Here is a 12054-nt window from a genome sequence, read left to right as displayed (position 1 = left end):
AACTCCCCCCGTCCCACCTGGTCGGGCTGAGGCTGACACCAGCTGGGGTCATGTCCCCTGTCCCATCCACCTTCCCTCACTGCCTCCCCTGAGTCACCATCACGCCTGGTCTTGGGTCCAGAAGTCCTGGCTTGACCTTTACAGGCATGACCTAGGGAAGCTGAGACATCTTGCTTACCTGGCCTTGCAGCAGCATGGGCACTGGCCTCCCTGCCTTCCACACTCCACAGGCCCCAGAAGTCTCCTCCTCTCCCCCAGCTTCCCAGGGGAAGGCAGGTGTCCTTGAGCTCTGTTAGGGGCCTCTCCTCTACTCATGCTTCCTCCTCACTTGGCATCTCACTGGGGCCGCAGCTTCAATTACTGCCTGGTCACCAAGGAGTCTCAAATTCACATCTCGAGCCCAGCTCTGCTCTACTCCAGCCCTAGAGAACCAACCACCTGCTGGGCATCTCCTCAGGGACATCCCAAGATCATCCCAGGCCTGTCACATCCAGGATGGAGCCTCCGGACAGCCTCCCTGGTCCTGAGGCTCCTCTAGAGTTTGTGGTCTCTGAGGAAGCCTCCCCGCCCAGGACTGGGGCTTGGCCTGGGTGCCTCCCCTGTCGTCAGCGGGCGCTTCTCTGCATCATGTTGCTTGCACATTATAGCTTCATCCTGCCTGGTCCTCCCGACCCTGGTCCAGTCCACATCCCCACCAGCCCAGCAGTGCTCCAGGCACCCTGGCCTCAGTGAGTGGTTCAGGAACAGCATGTGACTCCCAGCTGGCCAATAAGACACACAGCCCTGGGACTTTTCCTGGAGCTGCTGTGCTGAGAAGACCTGGGCCTGGATCCTGGAGCCATCTGGTCACCACATGGCCTGTGAACAAAGTGAGCACTCAGGAAGGCTGGGCAGGGAGACTCCTCAGTGTCTATTCTTGCCTCTGTCCCCTCACTGGGCCAGGCACATGGTATCCAGCTGGTCTGGCTTGTCCCTGCTTTAGGCCTTTGCACATACTGTTCCTTTTTCTGTGACACTATTCCTCCAGACCCACGTGGCTCACTCCTTTCTGGTCTCTGCTCAAATGCCACTTCCGGAGAGGCGCCTCCCCCAACGATCCCCATCCAAAATAACCTGTCTGCTCCACTCCTATTGCTAATGCCTCACTCTGCTCTATATTTCTTCATAACAATTACTGCTACCAGAAGTTGCTTAACAATTTGCTTCTGTCCTTTCTTCTTGTCTCCCCAAAAGCAGGGGTTTTTATAAATTTTATTCACTGCTGTACCTGAATATGTCTATGGAAGGCCATGAATTAATCACTTTTCCAGAGGAAGAATCTACACTCACAGAAGCCAGGGTATTCATTTCCTGTGGCTGCAGTAACAAACCACTTGAAAAACAAAACCCCAGAAAAACCCCACAACAACACAAGTTCATTATCTCACAGTTCTGGAAGGTTTAGCATTTGAGGATCATTTCCAAGTTTATGGCAGAACCTAGATTTGAATTCAGGGCTCTTCTATGGCATGTGATGGAAGGCTCAACTCAAACTGGCTTAACAAAAAAAGAAATAATTTAATTACTTGCATTACTGCAAGGGGAGGTCAGGCATGGCTGGATCCAGAGCACAAACAGGATCATCAGCACGTTCCCATCAGGTAGCTCAGCCTTCCTGAGGGCCAACTTTTTTCACAGGCCTCGTGGTGATGAGATGGTCCTTTAGCTGCAGGCCCAAGTTCTCCCAGCTCAGCCACACCAGCATCGTGTCCCCAGAAAAAGACCAAGTCACATGCTGTCCCCAAATGAACCACTCCAGCCAGGGGCCCTAGGACATTGGTTGGATGACCCAGCTCTGCAGCCAGGGCTGGGGGTCAGTCCAATTCAAACCTTGCAGGCTAAAAATGGGTACCTCCACAGGAAAATGGAGGTGCTATGGCTGGAAAACAGGCAAGTAGAAACCCCAGGTGGCCACCACCCCAGGATGTTTCAGAGTCCAAGGTGTGGGCTTTCCTGGAGCGACACAGCCTTATGTGGGGGGGACTGGCTGGAGGGTCCATAAACCTGGCACCTCCCTTTACCCTTTACATTTTCCAGCTGAGCCCCCACCCACCCCAAAATTCCTGTGATGTGGGGTGTATGTTGGCAAACTTCTCTAGAAGAATCATAATTCATTCTAATTACTACTGATCAACAAACTGGTGCAGCCAATGATATGATGTTGATGCTATGGGCAGAGAAGGAGGAACAGAAAACACTTAGAACACTAGACAAAGCAGGGTGTGCAGCCCGGTTTATAGACGAGGGTCCCCTCCACGTCCCACAGGGTGCAGGGCAGAGCTCTCTGTACTGATGAAGCTGCTACTCTGCCCAGGGTTCTCAGAGTCCTCCATTCGTCCCCACAGATGACATTTTGTTTTCCTCCCCCAGACAGGTCTACCTGCCTGTCCTCAGTGGTGACCGGCCCAGGGCCAGATGTCAGGGCACCTGGGAGAAGAAAGAGGCTCAGCCCTGCCCCAGGTGTTGGTGCAGCTGTTGGCAGTCCGGGTCCCCCGCCACGAGGCCACCAAGGGCCAAGGGTGCCAAGCCCACCTTCATGGAGAGCTGTCACCTGCGGACGTGCAGGGATGGAAGCCACGCCCTACCCCTACACTCCCATCCAGATCTGAGTGGGCGTCCGGGCCCAGGGAGCAGCTAGAATCAGGACTCTGATCTGGGGTTCCGGTGGGACGGGTGCCGAGTCAAGGCTGCAGAAGGCGCGCCGAGTGGGGAGAGGGCTGCGAGCGACAGAACCCTCCCCGCTCGAGCGTCTGGGGCGGCCGGACCGGGTCCCGGGTGGGGAAACTGAGGCTCGCGCCGGCACCGCCCCGGCCCGGCCCCGCCCCGCGCCGGGACGTCACAAAAAGGCCCCCAAAGCGCGGCGGGCCGGGCAGAGCGGCGCAGCGCTGCCCTGCCCGCGGCCCCACGCACAGGCGTCCGGGGAGCTAGTCCGAGCCGGGGCGGCGGCGGCCTTCCAGGGGATCGGAAGCGCCAAAGCGCCTGCGCGCGCGGCCCCCGGCTCCCGGCGGCGCGCTCGGCGGCCGGGGGAGGGGTCGCTTCCCGGCGTGCCCCGCGGGCGGGCGCGCAGGCGCGATCGGGGCGGGCGGCGCGCAGGCGCCCTCGGCGGGGGCGGGGCGCGGCAGCGGAGGCAAGCACCAGGCGGCGGCGCAGAGCGAGTGGAGCGCCCGGGGGCTCCGGGCGGCGGCGGCGGAGGCGGCGGCGGCGGCGGCGCAGAGGAGGAAGCCGGCCCCGGCCCGTCCCGCGGCCCCGCGGCCCCCCGGCCCACGCGCCCCGGGCCCCGGGCCCTTCCGCCGCCGCCATGGCCCGGCCGCTGGTGCCCAGCTCGCAGAAGGCGTTGTTGCTGGAGCTCAAGGGGCTGCAAGAGGAGCCGGTGGAGGGCTTCCGGGTGACCCTGGTGGACGAGGGCGACCTGTACAACTGGGAGGTGGCCATCTTCGGACCCCCCAACACCTACTACGAGGGCGGCTACTTCAAGGTGAGCGGCGGGGTGGGAGGGGTGGCGACCCCTTCTCCAGCTCTTCGGGCTCCCTCCCCCACCTCTGTCCCCTACCCACTCCCCTGGCAGGGCCCACTCCCACTGTCCCTGCTCCTCGTGGGGTTCCTTTCTTCCTCCTCCTTCTCGCGGGGCCCCCTCCCCTTGCTCCTCTGCCTGGTCTCCTCTGGTGTGTTGAGGGCCCTCGGTCACCCCCTCTTCCTCTCCAGCCCCAAGAGTCCTTGAGAAGCGCCAGGTCCCCTAAGGCCACTTCAAGCCTCCAGTGGGGAGACCCGGGACCATCCTGTCCCTTTGGGTGCATGGCCTTTGCTTCCCCCAGGCCCTGGTGCCCGCCCCCCTCCTCCCGCCTGTACTTGCTGCCCAGAGCAGACAAAGAGGCCTCCCCAGGACCGGCCAGCACTGTTGTGAAGAGCCCTGGCCTTGGGAAAGGGAATGGAGGCCTGCTGCCTGGGGGCTGGCTCGGCCGCTTGCTCGGGTTCCAACAAAGGCCTGGATGGGCTTGGCGGCCAGGATTGGCTTGGAAAGCGGCCACCCTGGCAAGTAGCAGTGGGCCAGGTCCTCTGGGCTTCACCATGATCTTTACATAACCTGTTCCGTTCGATCCTCGTGCCCACATTTTGTCCTGTTCCTGGGAGCCACACTGCAGAACCCACACAGGCCCGGCCTCAGAAGCTCTGGCTCCTCTGTGGCCTAGCTGGCGTTTCTCCTGTCCTGCTGATCAAGCAGCTTTTTGGGCCTGAATTGCTTGCTCTGGGCCGCTCCTAGGCCCTTTGTGGTGACTGAGTTCTGAGCAGTTCCCTGTTAATAACCATTGTTGGGAGCAGTGAGGCATGGGCTGTCCCTGGGACTGGCTGTGTCTCAGTCCAGTGTGGACTAGAACTCAGGCCAAAACCTGAACAGGCTGTGAGTCCAGATGTGGCCTTGGGAGGATATCTCCCAGATCAAAGGACTTTGCTCCTTAAGCAAGGGGGATAAGGCAGGGGGTTGCCTTGCGAGGGAGGTGGGTCCTGGACTCACGGCTGGAACACGGTCACTGCCTGCCAAGGTCCCAGTGGGCCTGGCTGGGAGGCCTGGGCGGGAGCAGGGCAGGCTGGTGCTGCCCTGGCAGATGTCTGTGTTTGCACTCTTGGCTAGCATTTTAGCCAAGCCTGCTGTTGGCCTTAAGGGAGCAAGCTGAACTACTGGGTGATCCCTGGTTGAGGTTCTCTGGTTGCCAGAGTTGGATGGGGGATTGCAAGTCGACAGCCCTAGGCTGAGATCTGATCTGGAGTCCATCTTCTCCACACAGGGCCTGCGTTTGGGGCTGATCACCAAATGGTTTGACCAGCCCCCCCTCCCACAAGCCCCTTTTGTCTGCTTCTGGGAGCAGCTGACTGTGAGGATAAGAGCCCTGCTCAGAGCAGGAATAGGGAGTCCTACCTAAGGCCAGGCCAGGACTCTGGCCTGAAAAGAACGAACCTGGGTTCCTGGCTGTTGCCTACTGTTTGCAAGGGATTGTGGGTAGGGCCTCCCGGGCAGTTTTGGTATAAGCCTGGTTTTCTAGAGAAGGATGGCCTGGAGAGGGGGCGCACCTGATCCTGTCTGCTGTCGGCTGGCCTTAAGGAAGGCAGCAAGGGACCCACGGTGGTTCTGCCACCCTTGGATCCTCCTGTCACACTGTGGTTGGGTGCTCAGTGGGGAGAGGACATGGATGCTAGAAGTGCCTGGGGGTCACCATGGTTTCTCAGTGCCTCCCTCTCAGCTGCCCAGCCTCACCCGTTCCCCCTTATGAGCTGCAGGGGCCCCAGGAAGCGTGTGCTGTGCTGAGGGGTGCCCCAGAGACCAGGTCGGGGAGTCCCTCCACAGCTGCATGCTGTGCGCCCCTGGGCATGTTACTTTGCACCGAGCCTCAGTTGACACAGTGGTGAAGGCACCTCTGGGACCTGGTGGGTGCCTGGGGCAGAAGAGGCCTCAGCTGGGCTCGGGCTATCACTTAGAAACCCAGCCCTGGGCTTGCAGGAGACAATGGGGCAGGGTCTGAGACCTGAGTTCAGAGTTGGCTCACTCCAGAACAGAGAGCCTCCCCCTTGACCCCAGTGTCTCCTATCCTAGAGGGTGATTCTCCAATGATAGGAGGAGAGGGGACATAGCAGAGGTGCCCCATGGGGCCCCGAGAGCCGGAAGCACTGACAGGGTCCCTGGACTGGGGCATGAACAGGCTGAGTCCGGGACACAGATCTCCCCCAGGGGCCCTCCTCTGTCTTCCCATGACCTTCCCGGCTACCTTCTGACACCCCAGGGCTGACACCTGCAGGCAGAGGGCCCGGCGCTGACTCATCTCCACCCCCAGTGCCTGCCTAGTGAACACGCATCTATTTTAATCCTCCCCACGAGCTGGAGACTGAGGCTGGGCGCCCAGCATGGTGCTCAGGTAGCCAGCCCCGGGCTCTGGTCCCACCACAGGCCTTGGGGCTGCTCCCCAGGGCTGCCCACACCTGGCAACAAGGCAGGAACCAGGGTCGGCTTGACTCAGGTGACTCCATGAACACCCCAGGCCCGTGAGGGGCGCCAGAGGCAGGCGGGTCCCAGGCCAACTGCTGTGGGTGGCCTGACTCACTGAGCCCCCTGCTCTCCCCCCACCAGGCACGCCTCAAGTTCCCCATCGACTACCCTTACTCCCCTCCCGCCTTTCGGTTCCTGACCAAGATGTGGCACCCCAACATCTACGAGGTGAGCATGCCCTTAGGCCATGTGAGGATAGGGGGGCATGGGGACAGGAGCCATGTGGGTGCTGACCCTTCCCTGCCCCCCCATATCTCACAGACTGGGGACGTTTGCATCTCTATTCTCCACCCTCCGGTGGATGACCCCCAGAGCGGGGAGCTGCCCTCGGAGCGGTGGAACCCCACGCAGAATGTCAGGTGAGGGCATCAGACAGGCCCGCCCTAGGGGGTGGACACGGGGCGAGCGCAACTTCCTGTCCTTGCACACACACGCCCTGTCTCTGCCAGCCTTTCCCCCATCTTTTGCCACCCACTACCCCACCCACCTTTGGTAACATTCTCAGGGAATCCTGGACTTCCCTTGTGGCTCAGCTGTAAAGAATCCGCCTGCAGTGCGGGAGACCTGGGTTCAGTCCCTGGGTTGGGAAGATCCCCTGGAGACCGGAAAGGCTACCCACTCCAGTATTCTGATCTGGAGAATTCCATGGACTGTATAGTCCATGGGGTTGCGAAGAGTCAGACACGGCGACTTTCACTTTTCGGGGAATCCTGTCTGCCTACCCCAGGGGTCCCCCCTCCTTCCTTGAGCCCCAGAGAACACAGTCCCCTTTGTCCTGCGGGCTACGCTCACCCTGCCTTACACCCAGCGCCCTTCATTCAGCCCAGGTCTGAGCGTGGGTGGCCTGGGGAAACCATTTTGCAGGAGGAACACCCTGGGGAGGGGACAAGCCTGCTTCACCTGAGCAAAGGTGGTCCTGGCCTTGGCTGCCCACCCCACGTCCTATCCCAGGAGCTAGGCATGCGGCAGAGGATGAGGGTCAGGGTGGGAGGCTCCCAGGCAGTACTCTGGGCCGTGGATTCCCCCACGCCAACTCCTGCTCCTCCAGGACCATCCTCCTGAGTGTCATCTCCCTCCTCAACGAACCCAACACCTTCTCGCCAGCCAACGTGGACGCCTCTGTGATGTACAGGAAGTGGAAAGAGAGCAAAGGCAAGGACCGCGAGTACACGGACATCATCCGGTGAGCGGCCCAGGGGTCTGGGCCCTCCTCCTCCTGCCAGAAAGGCCAGGATTTTTCTCTCATGAAGCGTGTGGTCCACGTATGTACCGTCACATGTGGACATGCTGTGTGTGTTGTGGGGCATGTGTGTGTGTCTCGTGTGTGTGGTGTGAGGGCATGTACCTCACATGGAGTTAACACACCCTGCTGTCTGCCAGGATTCAGCAGGGTCTTGCCACCTTCCCTGGTTTTGTAACTAGAAGGGCAGTGATTCCCGACCCCTGCTCTGCCCTGTGTGAAGACCCTGCACACTGGGGCGTGATCATGTGTGCTTGGCCCTTGGCTTTTCCCCACGGGTCTCCTCAGGAGTGGGTTCTCCATGTGTGACCAGGCCCAAGCTGTGCAAGGTGGTCTGTTTTCTCACCTCATGAAAGTGAGTTTCACTGGCGCTGCAGTTCTGAGACTTGGAATCATTTTCTAAAGGCAGCAAAGCCGGGTGGGATCAGCGTGTTTAGGAAAGGTCTTCATTTAAGGAAAGTCATTTTTTCCTGGCTATGAAAGCAGTGCATCTGTCAGGAGTTGGCCAGGGGAGCGCTCTCATTACCCTGGCCTCCTGTTCTCTCCCCTGTGAGCAGGGTACATGACCTGGCGGGAGAGTCTATACAAAACTCCCCTGAGTGCCGGCCGTGCCAACAGCGCCCCTGGGCCTGCACATTCCGCCTGGTTGTGTCTGCTGTGTCCTGTGAGCTGGTCTGTGATCACTGCTCTTTCTCACTTGTTCTCCTGGGACTTGTGACTTATGTCACGACAAACTTAACTCTTTCATAAGTCTCTTCTGAGGAGGTTTTTGGTCTGTTCTTTGTGTCTTAGAAAAGCAAGTAGGTCAGACGCGTGTTTCCATGACGACCTAGTCTCTTCCCCCACCCCCAGCATTTACCCTGAGAAATGAGTCCTTGTTCTCACCAGCACCCACACTCACCTGCTGTGTCGCTGTGCCTGCGGAGCTGTAGAGACCTGTGCCTGTGGGCCAGCCTCGCGACCTCACGGCGAGAGCTCAAGAGAGCCCAGCGGCACCATCGGAAGGTGGGACCCCAAGGGCAGCAGGTGCAGTCAGAGCCCCAGTGGGGAAGCACATGCAGAAGACGTGATGCCAGTCATGGCAAGATACTCAAGTGAAGAGAGGGGAGGACTTGGGACCCGGCCTGGCGGCAGTGTGCTGAGCATCTGCCGGGGGCACCGCCCTGTGGCCGGCCTTCCCCTGCGGTGCTGAGCAATTCCCCCGCCTACAGAGCCGGCCCAGCACCCTGGCTGCTCCCACTTCACCCAGCTTTTTCCTCAGCAGCTGGGATCTGTGTTTCTCTTCCTGATGAGCTGACACCTTCCTGGTTCAGAACCCACGCTCCGCCTCTTCCTTAGCCCATGGTCACCCCATTCTGTGCACATGTGTGTGCGTGTGCACCTGTGTGTGAGCAGAAACCCCTGGGTTTCTGGGGCACACATGGGCTGTCCCTTGAGGGATCTGGCTCCATCTGCTCTGGGCGCCCTCTGGTGCTGGTGTCACCCCTGGGTGCCCTGCACTGTTCCACGGGAGCGCCTGCGCGGGTCTGGGGCCACCGACCACAGCAAGGCTGACCTGTGTCTCTCCGCAGAAAGCAGGTCCTGGGGACCAAGGTGGATGCAGAGCGGGATGGCGTGAAGGTACCCACCACACTGGCTGAGTACTGTGTGAAGACCAAGGCCCCAGTGCCGGACGAGGGCTCCGACCTCTTCTATGACGACTACTACGAGGATGGCGAGGCTGAGGCTGACAGCTGCTTCGGGGACGATGAGGATGACTCAGGCACCGAAGAGTCCTGACACTACATCCCTGCGAATAAACTTACAAATTTTACCTCAGCCGCCCGACTGTCTGCCGCCGCCACTACCTCCGGGCGCCGCATGGCCCGGCGCCGTCCACCCCATCTCCGCCTCCAGGGAGGCCGCCGGGCTCGCGTCCCTGGGCACCACGTGGGCCAGACGCTGCTCAGGGACCCTAGCCTGCCTGCCCCGCCTGCAGGCCAGAGACTCAGGGTCCCGGCTTGTGAGTGGACGGATTGACTTGGGGTCACCTCTTCTCTTTGCTTTGGTTTGTTTGGAATTTAAATAAAGCAACTTTATGAGAAGCCCAAGGACCAACCTCTCCTTGGCCCCAAGGTCGGTGGGACCCAGGCAAGGGCACAGGCTCTAGTGACGGGCATGTGATCCACAACGGGAGACTTCAGCCGCCCCTCTGAGCCTGGAAGCTCCCGGGGCCTCCTGTTGGGTCGTCTGACTAGGGGGAGGGGCCACAGGGACCTGGGCTCTGGGCAGGAAGGGCCCGGGGGCACACTTGGGGCTGAGAGGCCCTGGGGGTACTGAGCTCCAGCTCCCGGGCAGTGTCCTCCGTGCTGGTGGTGTCCAGGGCTGTGTGTCCTTTGAACCCAGTAGGCGCTGGTGCCCAGGCCGTAGGAGCCACCAGCCAGTGTGGAGACCCCAGAGCCCGCAGCCAAGGCCTCCAGCCAGGCTTTGTCACTGCCCATTTTGTAAATAAAAGTTTTATTGGAACAAAGACATACTCATTTCTTCACCCACATTTAGCTGCTTTTGAGCTGCAGCTTTAAAGCTTGAGTGATGGTAACACAGTCTCTGTGTCAGAAGTCAGAAACACTTCCTGGTCGTTTATAGGCGCGTCTGCAACCTGCCATAACCCTCAGGCCTGGGGGTCCAGCCCTTCTGCTCCTGGGACCCGTTCCCCCTGCCCCTAGGCTTTCGCTGCCATGTAATGACGGGCCCAGACTCAGCATTCACCCTGCTTCACACTTGGCTTGTGTAGGTTGGGGGTTCACCCTCCACCACTGAGGTGACCAGAGCCTTGGGGCCTGGAGAATAAGAGCCCAGCGTCAGAACAGTTTCTGCCACCTGAGTGACCTGGCACTGCCACCTCTGCACAGGACAAGCAGGGGCAGGTATGAGCCCGGAAGCAAAGGGAAGGGACATGGGCTGCCCTCCAGAGAGTGAGGCTTGTGGCTTGGATCCACACAACTGACCAAGGCCTAGGAGTCCTATCCTTCTAACCGGGGTCTCATCTCAAGCTTGGGTCTGCCTTGTGGACTTCAGGTAAACATGTAATGGGATACATGGAATAAGTGTAATCCCATGTAATGTCTGGGACTTCATTGTACCAAAAAGTTACTTGTGTATCTGAAACTCAAATATAAGCTGTTGCCCAGTTTTTTTTACCTGGTAAATCTGATGAACAACCCCCTCTCCCAGCCCCAAACACTAACGAAACCTGCTTCCTGGGGTCATTAGGATTAAACAAGGTTGGACATAAGAACACACTATAAATACCCATTTCTCTTAAACCTAACTCTGGCCTCACACCCTCCTATGCGGAAATGGCTCCAGAGCCTTGTGTGCCAGACGCCACTGAAGGAGAGGTGGACAGTAGGCCCCTGCTGCAGAGCCAGTACTGGGATGAGCCTGTCTGCCTCTCTGACCCATTTTTCAGCCAAGTCATACTTATTTATCACGACCCTTTCAGTATCACAGGAGAGGAAAACCCAATTCACACCGACTCAAGTGTGACTTCCATGACTGGCGGGCAGGGGTTTCAGGCATAGCACTGGCTCCAGCCCAGACTCTTGTCACTCCCCAACCTGTGGGCAGCAGAAGAGCAGCTCCAAAAATGTCCATTCCCCGACCCCCGGCATCTGTGTCTTTAGACTGGAAGGGCAGGAAATGATTCTCTGGAGCCCCAGAGGAACCCACATGTGGATGTTTGCCCCACGAGAGAGTAAATGCATGTGGTTTCAGGCACTGAGTATGTGGTCAGCTTCCTCATTTTCAGGCAGAAGCCTCTCACCCTGGTCCCACCAGGGTGATACCAGGCTGGTATCTTTCCAAGTCCAGCAACATGAAGGCTGTTTCTGGAAAGTTCCAGAAGAAAAATGGGCCCTCGTCTTCACTGAGCTGGTGCAGGGTTTAAATTGGTCCTCTGCCCACAACCAATCTCTATGGCCAGAGGGTATAGGGAATGCTCTGATTGGCTGGTCTGGGTCCCATGGTGTTGAGGGCTGCAAGGAGAAGGGTGAACTGAAGGAGGGAGGACCCAGATGAGCCTGGCTAGGACCCTTAGACTTGCAGGAGCCCCAGGGTGCTCATAACAAATGAGTTTCATACCATCTTTATTCATAACAGCCAAAATCTAAAAGACCCCAGATATCCATGGACAGATGGAGGGATAAACACACAGATGATGGATAAATACAATGTGGTCCCTCCACAAGCTGGAATATTATTCTGCCTTTAGAAAGAAAGATTCTGACACCTGCTACACCATGTATGAACCTTGAGAACATAATACTCAGAGAAACCAGATCCAGAAGGACACACACTGATTCCACTCACAGGAGGTCCCTAGAAGAGTCAGATCCAGAGACAGGAAGTATTTGGTGGGGCCACGGGCTGGGGGTGGGGCTGGGGAGTCAGTGTTCATGAGGACTGAGCTTCAGTTTGGGAAGATGACGTTCTGGAGATGATGGTGAGGGTGATCCCATGACAATGTGAACGTACCTAATGCCATAAGCTGTGCATTTAAATACAGTTAGGATGCTGCATTTATGGTGTGCGTATTTTGCCACAATGAGACAACAGGGCAAGGAAATGATGGAGCTGAAACCACACAACACCACGGCTGAGCTGGGAGGTGGAACATGACGGGGTATTAGATGCTCAATAGGGATTCCTGTAAATTTTTCAGATGTGATCATGGTGACGGGGTTTTGTCTCCAAAGAGTGC

General features: G+C 58.5%; 1 protein-coding gene across 7 annotated transcripts; it reads left to right on the top strand.

Annotated features, from left to right (window-relative positions):
• Positions 1–3214: 3214 nt before the first annotated feature.
• On the top strand, positions 3215–9403 carry CDC34 (cell division cycle 34). Of its 7 annotated transcripts, none has more exons than XM_027546710.1 (6): positions 3231–3514; positions 6155–6241; positions 6335–6432; positions 7122–7256; positions 8202–8318; positions 8889–9403. In XM_027546710.1, exons 1-6 carry the CDS (start codon positions 3338–3340, stop codon positions 8929–8931), a joined length of 657 nt encoding a protein of 218 aa, XP_027402511.1. In that variant the 5' UTR covers positions 3231–3337; the 3' UTR covers positions 8932–9403. The 7 variants fall into 7 exon arrangements, with proteins under 7 accessions (XP_027402510.1, XP_027402511.1, XP_027402508.1 ...); XM_027546707.1 differs by having other exon boundaries at positions 8885–9403; XM_027546709.1 differs by lacking the exon at positions 8202–8318 and having other exon boundaries at positions 3215–3514; positions 8885–9403.
• Positions 9404–12054: the final 2651 nt, after the last annotated feature.

This window comes from Bos indicus x Bos taurus, chromosome 7 (genome assembly GCF_003369695.1).
Source record: "Bos indicus x Bos taurus breed Angus x Brahman F1 hybrid chromosome 7, Bos_hybrid_MaternalHap_v2.0, whole genome shotgun sequence".
NCBI classification, from domain to species: Eukaryota; Metazoa; Chordata; class Mammalia; order Artiodactyla; family Bovidae; genus Bos; species Bos indicus x Bos taurus.
This window is presented reverse-complemented; position numbering and strand designations above follow the sequence as displayed.